Raw genomic sequence first — 12,127 nt, 5'->3', positions numbered from 1 at the left:
TCAGCATGGGGCTATTTCAATTTAATCACTAAAAGTGATGAGACATGATCAAGCATAACTATTAACTGATCTCCATTCATAGTCAGTATATGGTATGTGATTCACAGTACATCCTGGATGAAAGCCCATAGCTCAAGTCTCAAGTTGTTCCATGAAACACAGTTGTGGAACAGAAGTAGCTGTGTCTCCACACTCTGAAACCACCACAACACTTGTGCCCCTCGGGATAACTGGAGGGGGATCCAGTGAGGTACAGCCTGAGCATCCACCTTCCTGACCCTAAGAGAGCAGCTTCATAAGTCTGTAGAGAGAACAGTACACACTAATACACAGTTTTGTGTATACTTTTTCCTCAAGCTTGCTGGTGGACACATTCAGAAGACGAGCAGCAATTTCTTTTCACAACAGCGATTAAAAAGGAAAATGTGCTGTGACAGCAGGAAAGATCAGGAGTTTGCCAGCAGAAGAGAATAGATAAATGACAGGGCTCAGCTCAGGCCCTCATGCAGGGACAGAGCTGACTCTAGGTATTTTCTCCCTCCTGTTGCTTGCACCTGCTCCCTGTTAGGATTTCACTAGTCACAGATAAACCAGCCAAGCCACCCAAACCCACTTACAGCATGGACACACACAGAGCTGTGCCAGCACCTGTAAGAAGTGTCATACAACAGCATGAAGAAAACAGCACTGAGTCCAATCTCTGTCCTTTCTTATGCCCCTTGGAAGAGTAGTTCCATTATACAAAAACAATGAGGCTAATCCATTTGTACTAGTGTAGGGAAAAAAGAAAAGTAATTCTAGCAAGGTCAGTGGTGAGAAGTGACCCAAAACAGGAAACACACAAAATATAGCTACGGCCTTGCACTGCATGCACCTCTTCCACCTTCAGGTTCCCCTGCCTGCAACAGCATACCCCTCCCACAAACACATACTGCCATGCACTCAAGAGTTACCAGTGTATCTCCATTGGAATATGGACAACAGAATTAGGGCATCTATGCTCTAGATGGGAATGAGGGGTGTGCAGGGGCTATGTGCACTTTGGATGTAGAGTCCCTACTTGAAAAAGTTTCATAAGTTCCTACTGAACATCTCACTAGCATTCACATATAGACTCTCACTTCACTGAGAAAGGTTGAAGTGTTTACCTTTTATTCAGAAAACTTGCTCCATTTCCAGTAATACTTTCCCATGTCCTTGAAACCAGATAGCCTCTAGTCTCAGAACAGCACCATCAGTCAAGTACAAAAAAAGCAGAACAAATCAAAAGCAAAAAAGTTCCATGATGTGATATAGCATAAACACATACAGCTAATACATTAGAGAAATAAACATCTACATTAAGTTATGTAAGTTGCTATAAAACTGGCAGTATGCAATTAAAAGATCAGCAAGATTACCAGGTCTGCTAGATGTTTAAAGCAAGCCTACATAGGCTGTATCTATATTCTCACGCTGATTTTAGGCATGACTTTGCACTCAGGATCTAGCTACCTTTCATACAATTTCCTCTACAGCCATCAGTGTGTACGCAAGCATCTCAAACTACCTGGCCAGACTCAAGCAGCACTTGTAAAGCTGTAAAGATGTACCCTATTGCTGTCTCCTCCTTATGAACATGGTGTTACAGGGTTCATCTGCATATGCCTGGTTAAGAAACAAAACACAATCAGTTGCATACTATAACACCTTAAGTAACATGGAATCTTAGATTTTAGAAAAATATTTTAATTGTCAGTTCACAAGTAAAAACTATCACTATTACAAAACATCTTTTAGTACTAGAATACCTAGTTTGGAACGAATTTTGTTCTTATTGCTGTTGCATTTAGTTCTCATGTGTCAGCATGAAGGTAAGTGGGGGGCTTCCCACTTGTCAGTCAGCTTGTAAGGGTACTCATAGGAAAGTGTACTTTCCTATTTAATCCTCATGGAATTTTCACATGTTTAGGCTTCCCTGACTTTTTCCAGACATTTACATACTTTACATCTGACACTACACATCAAAGTCTCACCCAACTGTGTTTCATGTAACAAATTTCATTTGCAGCCTCTAAATAAAACATTCACTCCAAAAAGAGTGAGCATCAGCACTGACACCACCTTAACTACTTGAAAACCCTATAACTGTGTTCTGGCAGCTATCAGATATCAACTCATTCATTTCATTTTGTTTGGTTTCTTCCTTATTCTCATGGTTGGGTTGCTGTTTTGAATTTCCAGCTTTTTTAGACCTTCTGAGGAAAAACTTTGTCAGTAAGTAACATAATTCAGCCACATTTAACAGAATGCAAATGCTGGACACAGCAATCATGAAAATAGTAAACACTGTCTTTTCAGTAGGTCGAGAGACAAAGCAGTCTACCGTGTTGGGGCAGGGCCAAGCACTACACTTCATCAAGCGAGGCATTCGGAACCCATCATACATGAAATAAAACGCGTACATGAAGACTGCTTCAAAGATCAGTCTGAAAAAGATGCTGCTGGTGTATGTCCACCACAAGGAGCCCTCAATACGAAACCTCTGTCTTCGGATTTCTTCAATGTCCTTGTATTCACATTTCTGGTCTCCCTTTCTGAACTGCCTTTTCTTCTCATGCCTCCTGTAGGCCACGTGCATGGCCACCAGCAGCGCAGGTGTGGAGACAAAGATCAGCTGCAGGGCCCAGAGTCTGATGTGAGAGATGGGGAAAAAGTGGTCATAGCACACATTTCTGCAGCCAGGCTGAAGTGTGTTGCAGACAAAGTCATCTTGTTCATCTCCCCAGACTCTCTCTGCAGCCACAACCAGGATCATGATACGGAAGATGAACAGGACTGTGAGCCATATCTTCCCGATACTGGTGGAGTGCTTATTTACACCTCCCAAAATGGTATGCAGAGCTCCCCAATCCATTGTCTTGTTTCAATCCCCTGACCTAAGACAAGACAAATAAACAAAACTAAGATTAATCAAGACAGGAAACAAATACCATCAAGCATGTAGTTTAAAATAAAGGCAATATCATAATTGTACCATACCCATGTGGTAACATTTTGATGCAGTGGGCTTGCCTACAACTAGTCATAAATAATAACCTAATCATATATCAGCATGTATAATCATTACTTGATTATACACATGGCACCACATTCATTTGAGTTCTAGGTGTATTAGCCAATGCCACATTAAGTAGGAAAAGCAGATGGGAACCTGATGAACACAGCCTTAAATCAAAAGATACAACTTCTAGCAGGTGGAAAACAGTTACAAAATAACAGAAGATATCAGCCAGAAGTAAGGTAGATGTTATGTTAAAAAGTAACATGTTAGACAGATATAATTCCCATATAAATCAAGGCAGATTGGTCTATCCTTAGCTTAGAGTGTAAATAATGTTCAGATGAGTACATTCCAGCAATAAAGACAGACCTTGAGTAACTCCTGCTGATGCTCTGCACCTTCCATGAGGTCTAGATAACCTGCATTCATCAATTTAAAAAATGTGACTGTATTCTTAGTTGAAGCAAATTCCACAATAGCTTGAGGTCATGAAGGTAAAGTCTTGGTCATTACCCATCTTGAGTTAGATGTTGAAAATCAATGCTTAAAGATTTTTCTCTCCACTAACTACAAAAAGGTCGTAGGGTAACTAGACAAAGACTCCTTCATTGTCAATGCCTGTCAGGTTATTTTCTGCCCCCACCCCCTCTTAACACAGACTGCATTACTCCTAGATTAGCAAAAACATTTCAGAGGCTGGTAGAGAAATAAAATCAACATTTGAAGAGTTCAGACAGGTCAGCAGTAGCTCAGAGACTTTTCAACAGAAGCATATAGATTCCAGTGGGTGAGTTTCAAAGTACTATGACTGTAATTCACAGCGACCATTCAGAGGCATTTCATTTCAGCCCACCTCCCCTGTTCTGCTTCAGATGGATTTACAGAAAGTTAGTTTGCAAGTACTCGGTATTCAAGAATCAGCCAGGACCCTCCAGGAGTGCTCACAGATCTCTTGGCTCTGAAATTCCTCATGAAGGTTTTTATTTCACAGCTTCATTAATTTGTTTGCATCTCAGAGACCATATTTCTTTGGCATTTACAGCATGAGGCAGCAATAAGCAAAATCACATTTTCTAAGTTTCTAGAACAGAGCAGCTACTGGCACAAAGGCCATCATGCCTATCACAAGATGATCGCATTGCATGAGGAAGAAAATTATGACAGTTCTTGCAGTTGTCTTCCATGTCACACTCCCTTCTGAGTAATGTCAAAAGCCTTCCTGGTTTACAGTGAGTTTATATATCATCACTAGGTCACGTACAATTATACAGAGCATCAGTCACAGTACACAACAGCTCAGAGAAAATGAGGGCACTTAACTGTTACATTAGGTAATGCAACAGTATCTTTTCCTTGAGTTACTGGAATAAAAGTGTGATCTCCCTTCACAAGTTCCATAAACTACATTTTCCTCAGATCCTGCTGGTTGACTGTGTGGCGTTATACTCCAGGAGGTAAAAACCAGTTGTTCTATCTTCTCCCTGCCTGTCAACCACCTTCTTGCAGTGTGAAAAGGCTAAGAAGTGGAACCTGCGTATTCCCTCCTCATAAGCCCTGTTTCTTAGCTTCACCTCTCACCACACATACAATACTGCTCCCCTTTTGTTACAACTTCACATGGATTTGTTTCCTCCTTCCTGTTGCCCTGTGCAGAAGGGGGTTCAAAATACGAGTGCCCCAGTGTGTAGTTAGTTAGCTCAAGAAAATTCTCTACCCCTGTTTGCTCCTGAGGTCACACTGCAGTTCATCTCCTGTGACTCTGTGAAGGTGCATTATAAACCAGGTGACTTGAGTTCAGAAGTTATTCCCAGGACTGGTACGTTTTGCTTGTTTTTTAAACCTGATCCATTTCACTAACCTGCTCTACAGCACAGACACACAGAGCATCTGAAAAGGCAGCTTTGTTAAAAAAAAACAGGCTGCAAATTGTAACGCAGAATGAGCGGTCAGTGGGGAAGAGGGGTTGGCAAAGTTTTAGTGCTGAGGACAATACACGCTTTTCATCTGACTTGTTCCATCTCCTTTGAGAGTACATTGTGCTTGTTAAGCCAAAACAATGTGCTTCAATTCTAGCAAAGGCATGTCTGCATCTGTATCAATGAAGAGAAAGCCACCACACTTTGAAGAAAGAGCCTTTTGCCCTGAGTCTCCTAGTGAGATTTCCTCTCCCTTCCAAAGAAAGCTTTTGTCTTTCACCTCTGCCCAAACACTCACCCCTTCACCCTTCCCACACACCTTTTCAAAATCTTCCAGCTATCTCTTCAGCTCTTCCTGCCACCATCCACTATTCGTCCTGCTGCTTGCCGAGCTAGTCACCAACCTTTGCCCCTTCTTGCTCATGACCTCTCAGGCTTGTTTTGACTCTGGTGAAGAGTCACATGACTTCTGGAACACTCCAGAGTGCTACAGGCACTGATCAGATACCAGTGAAGTCTCACTATCTGCTCCCTGAAGGGTGGCACAATTATAATTGTAGGGCTGTATTCAGGCAGCCTGAATTCCAACCAACAGTGTTTCCTACCAGCTGGCTTTAAACAGTTCTCCTCATTGCAACTTAGAGGATTCCAACGAAAGTAATTCAGAGACTGCCAAAGTGTCCACCTCTCTCCAATAAAAGACACAGTGATCCAAGCAGAATTTAAGTTAACCAATTATGGCCCTCCAAACTATTAACCCATCAGTGCAGATCACTCCAGCTAAACATCCCATTTGGACTATCTGTACTGATGTGATGGCTCATTTACTCCTAACTAACTCAAAAACTAGGACGTGGATCATAGGTTATCTTTCTTCCAGGTACTTGTTTTATTTTTAACTAGCAAGTAAAATGTTAACTGCCTTGCTGACCAAAGGAGAAGAAAGCAGGAAAATTACATCCCTTTAATGGGTTGATAACTCTTATTTTTATAGAGCCAGTCCAGATAATATTTCTATGGGAGCAAATCCTGCCAAATGCCTACAGAAATAACAGTATGCAGACAGTCAAGGACTTACTCAGTTTGCTGGTCTTAGCACAGTACAAGAATACATTTAAGATATGAAAGCTTAGGTGAATTTTCAGGGAGAAAATGCAAAGTAGGAATGAGGATAGGAATTGGTTATAAAGGAAGAAGCTGGGAAAACAGAAGATACTTGAACTTAGTGAGGTTGAGTAACTAAGCATTTAGAATCCTTTCTAACATGGGAATATATTAAGTGTTAAATTTTCCTTCAAAAAAATTGCAACTGGGCATGAAAATAAAGCCTTTCCAAGCCTCAGCACAGATCCTTGTTCTACTACCAGTGGCACCTTCTGTTTCATTTCAACAACTAGAGGACCACAGAAGTATATGGCTGTTACAGTAGGAGTTAAAAACACCCAAAGAAGATCACCAGGCTCCACTGAAAAGTTAAGTTACACGGGAAATGGTTTTATACAATCACACAACAGAGTCACATAAGTAGGTGTTTCGTTTGGGGTTTTATTTTGTTGTTGGTTTGGGGTTTTTTCCACTAGTAAGCTAGGCAGCAGCAAGAGAAGAACTACAGCTTAACTATTTCTGTAGTTCTACAGCTTCTGGGCAGTATTTTGAGCTGTGTGCTGCCATGGCTAGACTGCCTTCTACTTTAAAGCTAGCTCCGGTAAGCCTACATTAAACCACAATCACAGCAAGCTGAATACACCCAGTGAAAATCCCTGCAATTCACAAAACAGAGGACAATTATCACTGAGCTCCCATGTTTATGAGTACAGCTCGCTTGTTAACAGACACTTCCCAAACCCCCCCTTAAAGACTGTTATACTAGGAAATCATTAGTCAGTGGCTTAAGTCCACAACTAGAATACAGGGAAAGTAAAAAAAAAACAACACAAGATACATCTCTTTCACATACTCATATGGTGCTGGCTGCTATAGGATATTATCAAGCAAAAAAATTAGTAATTAGCAAGTATTACAATATTTGGTTATGCTATAGGAATATCCAGGAGTCCCGTTAAAGAAGAGGTCCGCAGAATCCTTATGCAGAAATTCAGAGCACAATTATACTCTTCTCCCCACAGCTACAATTTGGATACCAATTTACTTACTTTACTGGATTTACACAGAAACTTAGAGGGTGTTCAGCATGACTCCACTTCCATCAGAATTTTAGTGCAGAGTGTACCAGGAGTTACCAGTTTGGTGTGACATTCCACCCCTTTCAGCAGCCCCTCCAGACGCTGATACAAGATCAGCAATCTGCCAAATCAAAAGTCACTTTGTGCCATGTGGGAATGTGTTAACCAAGATAATCTTTAAGCAAAAAAGCACTGGTCTCAAGTGTCACTTGCCAGCCCCCAAGATGGGGCCAAAGATAACTCAGATGTCTAAGAGTGGCAGTTCTAATACAGAATTTTTTGCCATAGAAAACATTTAGAATATCTAAACTATCAGAGGCAAAATCATTACCAAATTTATTTTATGATCCAATTTGAAACAAGAAGTATTGCTGCACGCTGAGGTCCAGCACGCATTCAAAAATGCTTCTGAGACAGCATTTCCTTCAGGTCTTGATCTCAACAGTCACACTGGGAGCACTGACTCATATAGGGGCTGATAACCAGCATCAAGGTGTCCTAGAGATGTATATGCTGTTTCATTATCCAGATTTGAAGAACATTCAAATCTGGATTTCAGCAGTTTTGCATCAGCATACCTCCACCCTGCCAACCTGGCATCTAGTTTACAGCAAGTACTTAAACGTTAGGGTGTAGATTTTGTTATTCTGATTACTGAGTTAGTTTTGGTGCTATACCACAAGAACAGCAGCATTGCCAAGACCAAAGCAAGGAAGCTTCTAATAAATACAGATTAACATCTTCCAAAGGCAGCTTCTTTTTGTTTCATCAAGAAAGGCTGGTACGCAGGCTACAGCAGCTACTTGCTAACTTGCTCAGACTTCCTAACTAATTTGTCAGTCTGTCCCATGCCTCAGTTTCCCAGACATTAAACTAGCAATAACAATCTCACCATCTCACAGGGCTGTTCTGAAATGCTCCACTACAATTACAAGCTTCACAGGCTCAGTGAACCAAGAGAGATAAGTATCATCTCAAAGCTGGAAGCACAGAGCTTGAATTCAATCATCAGAGATACTTCTGATACCTGAAAAAGAATGCAGCTCCCTGCATTGCTGTAGCTTTAATGCACAGTTCAAAATGCAGAAAGACAAAGCTTTGACTTTGGCAACCAAAATCCTTTAATAGGCAGCTTGCAGGTATTCTAATTTTACAGCGGTGTATATAAAAACTTCAAGGAGCATACAGCTGGAAGGCTCTGAAATATCAACAACTTTACTTCTTTCCTAAAAAGCTGAATAAAGGTCAAAAGAGAAGTCTAACAATCACAGAAGCCTGTGCAATTCTCTCTAGTAGCTCTTAAACTTTGTTCTGAACACCTATCTCCAGATCAGAGTGGAAACTGGAGAGCAGAAGAGCTGTGACAGAGGGATTGTAGTATATCTGATTTGACACAAGAACAGGCAAAGACTAATCAGGAACAGGAAACCTGACAGTTGCAGGCCTGAACACTGCAAGCATTGTTCTGTCATTCTACTCAAGTTTATGGAAACAGGAGGCATTCTTTGCCCTAATTAAATTCAGTGTGAAACCCAGAGAAACCCAACAGACTAGGACCCAATATGTATGTAGTTAAATGTTATTAAAAAAATTGCGTTAAATATCAACACCATTAAGGGTTCAGTTCTACCCACAATAACCCCCGATGACTGTCCCATATTCATGCCCTCACATAAGTTTTAAGTCATTTTCCAAGAATGCTGGGAAATATCCATAGCTATTTCAATAGCCTGCAACTGTAACTGGAGGATTACCATCGTCCAGAACATCCCAATACAACATTCATTCCGTTCGTACAAAACAGGAAATCAGAAGTGTCAGTCTCACTTGAAGGCATAACAAGACAGCACAAGTCCTATTAGAATTTAGCCCATCTCAGCCATTTTCCCCTGTAAATCTTTCCTTCAAAATGTGCTTAAAGCTTTTTGCTTTGGACAAAAACCAAATTCCTGTGGACTGTTTTCACTGATACAAGTGTCCTATTTCCCAAATTTTAAAGGAAGTTTTAGGGATACTGTGCCCTGCTCCCAGGCATCAAAATAACTTTTTAGTTATGACACTTATGTTGCTTTTTTTTTTTTTTAAGCCTGTTACTTAATTCCTATTTCCTTTCCCCTACACCTAGACAAAGGTCTACATCCCCTCTACAAATCTGCCCACTCCTTCAAATGTAACATTTCCTATAAAACTGGCAAGCCACTATCTTCTTTCACACACGCAGAGAACTTGCACCCTTTCAGAAACACTAACTGAATTTATAAACATTAAGATTTTATAGTGTAGTGCAGCTTCTCCTTGAGCATGTATTTTGTTATTTCATTCATCAAAAGACAAAAACAACTTTTTCCTTTTTAAAAGTCTATTACAGGAAGAAACGCTGGTAGGAGATAAGGAATAAAATTAGTTTTCAACATTCTTTTATCAACTAATAGGAGATGTGTTTCTCTTTTTCCACATTCCTTCTGTTTTGAGAGCATGTTATCTTGCCTCATATATCATCACTTCAAGCTTTTCCTTACACAAACTGGTGTTTAGCCAGGCAAGAGTCAGTTCTCCTTTCAGATAACTCATCAGTCATCATTAAGTAACAATTAAAAGCAGTGAGGAACAGAACAAGAAAAAACATCAAAATTAGATTCGACCCATGTTCCTGTTTCATGCAGTCTCTGGTACCACTGCTTTCATTGGAACTGTTCACAAGAATCACCTTGTAAATGCACCCTCTTTACTCACAGGCAGCAACTGAGTTTTTGCAATGACTGTTACGAAGAACTTGTATATGTATCTCAGAGTGCTGCTATTTGTCCAACTACTGAGATAGTCTGCTCTACCTTTTTCCCTTGTACAGTTACATCTTTGCACAAAATAAATGAGGCTGCCAAAATAATCTACCTGGACTGTGCATCAAGGGATGCAAAACACCAGCACTGTCAGAGGCCCCAGCTTCAGCATAGAGAGCTAGCCCTGTCAGGACAGAATCAATTTCTCCAGAAAAATATTTTAATTCATGGGTTTTATTGTTCCATTCTTAAGCTCTGCAATACGTAGTCCTATTGACTATGAGACTGACAGTTCTGGGGACTGTCTGAAGTCTCCCAAAAACACTGACACACAAAGTAGAGATGTAACCTCATGGCTCTGCAAAACATGTTGGAAAGCCCACCCAGAAAACTACCTTGCAATGCCTGGTTGACACATGGAAGTACCTCCATTTACCAGGCTGAGGTTTGTCCCACCACTGCCTTGTTCTCCAAGCTACATCTAACACAATCACATCCTTCTGCCTACTGCCTTTTCTCTGGGGCTTTTCAAGGTCTGTAGCTGAGAAGCAGGGTTTTCAGGCTGAACGGTGGAGGCCAAGAGATATTAGAAATTACATAATTCCTTTAACAAAATCAAAGATAAAAATGTATTTTATTCTCCTCTTGCCTCAATGTACACATGCACATTGTGGTAATCCCTAAGAGAGTCTGGGCCCAAACTCTCATATCATTTCATACAGGTCACAGCCAGTAAAATGCAATAAGTGATTGAAGTCATAAAATCTGGGTTTAAAGGAGCATTCTTAAGAGAAAAGGCCACTTTCTTCTTTCAATCCTGTGCCTGTTCTCTTAAGAATATTTCCATTAGAAAACTAATGGAGTACAACACAAGAAAATAATTTCCTCTATTTGGGCAGGGGTGTGTGTGGTGTTAAGAAAAAAAAACCAAAAAAAGATAGTTTCTTCAACACAAGGGATTCTGAAAGTAATACCCAATCTAGGAAAGCCCAATGATGGGAAAAACAGTCATGCCCAGCATGCATAAGAACACATACAGCCACCAGCTACTGCCACGAGCTAGGCAAGCACACATGCCCTTACTCCAGCATATCCCCTGCATTTACTTAAGGGCTTGAGTACTCGTTCTTTGTGCGATCTTATCCAACCCTGATACTCAGAAATACATTTATTTCTGACTCACATCTCTCATTTTCTATTCCCCCTGTAATTCTGAGGAATGTTTCCAGTGTGTGATCAGACACTTACAAGACCTGTCAGTTTTACTGATGCAAGCTGTTTACCTTCCCGCAGCTCTCTTAACATCTGTAGGTGTGTCGCAAATTACCTGTAATTGCAGGAGCCTTGATTTTGCTTGGTGCTTTAGCTGGTCGTACGTACTTCACATAACGCGCTTACAGAGAGCTGCTGGGAGGCGAATAAAAGACATCGTTAGAATTTAAGCGCGTAATTAACAGAGACATGAGCATTCCCAATTAAAACTGGTCGCGGGGTTCAAGCACTGCCCGTGACGCTTAAGCTCGGGAAGAGAACCTGAGAACCCCCGTGCCAAAGGAGGGTAAATCCTGTCGGGGACGGGGGGAGCCGCGCACACGGCGCCGCCGCGCCGGCCTCCGCTCCCTCTCCACGGCGGGCAGCGCCACCACAGCCCCCGGCTCCGCTACACCGGTGCCGGCCCCGCTCTGGAGCGCAACAAGTGCGGCGGCAGCTGTACGGGGGGAACCTGTACGCGGACACCTGCCCCGCCGCGCCCTCCGCCCCTTCCGCCGCCGGCGGCTGAGCCGCGGTCCGTCCCTCCCTCCCGCCCGCCGCGCCCCTCACCTGCCTCGGCGGTACCCACGGCTGCGGGGCGCGATCCGCCCCACCCGGGGCACCCGGCACCGCAGGCAGGCAGGCGGGCGGGCAGGCAGGCTGCGGGGCTCAGCGTGACTCTGTCGGTGCCTGCGGAGCGGCCAGTCCAAGTCTCGCCACCCCGGAGCTTTAAGGTCCTTCCCTGTTCACCTGCCGCCGCTTTTAACCCGCCCCTCGCCCGCCTCCGCCCGCGCCCGGCTCCTCCGGCCGCCCGCCCGCGGAGGCGGCTGTGGGGAACCCGGGGCGGGGCCAGGCTGGGCCGGGCTGGGCGTCCATCCCCACTGCTGTGCCCCGGGAAGGGGCTTCTACGGCGAGCGGGGTTTTGAATGTGAGGAGGAAACCGCCAAAATAAAG

General features: G+C 42.7%; 1 protein-coding gene across 5 annotated transcripts; it reads right to left on the bottom strand.

Annotated features, from left to right (window-relative positions):
• Positions 1–1,130: 1,130 nt before the first annotated feature.
• LOC113951600 (gap junction beta-6 protein) lies at positions 1,131–11,911 on the bottom strand. 5 transcript variants are annotated; one of them, XM_027652738.1, is made up of 3 exons: positions 11,744–11,911; positions 11,250–11,329; positions 1,131–2,918 (listed from the first exon to the last, which is right to left on the bottom strand). In XM_027652738.1, the coding sequence occupies exon 3, from the start codon at positions 2,894–2,896 to the stop codon at positions 2,105–2,107; it is 792 nt and encodes a 263-aa protein (XP_027508539.1). In that variant the 5' UTR covers positions 2,897–2,918; positions 11,250–11,329; positions 11,744–11,911; the 3' UTR covers positions 1,131–2,104. The 5 variants fall into 5 exon arrangements, with proteins under 5 accessions (XP_027508539.1, XP_027508536.1, XP_027508550.1 ...); XM_027652735.1 differs by having other exon boundaries at positions 11,250–11,326; XM_027652749.1 differs by having other exon boundaries at positions 11,763–11,910.
• Positions 11,912–12,127: the final 216 nt, after the last annotated feature.

Source organism: Corapipo altera, unplaced genomic scaffold (genome assembly GCF_003945725.1).
Source record: "Corapipo altera isolate COAL_440 unplaced genomic scaffold, ASM394572v1 0, whole genome shotgun sequence".
Lineage (NCBI taxonomy): Eukaryota > Metazoa > Chordata > Aves > Passeriformes > Pipridae > Corapipo > Corapipo altera.
The sequence above is the reverse complement of the archived record's forward strand: the minus strand, read 5'-3'. Positions and strand labels throughout refer to the sequence as shown.

Coding starts and splice junctions, on each gene's coding strand:
- LOC113951600 (XM_027652738.1), bottom strand. CDS start 2,896: ATGGATTGGGGAGCTCTGCATACCATTTTGGGAGGTGTAAATAAGCAC.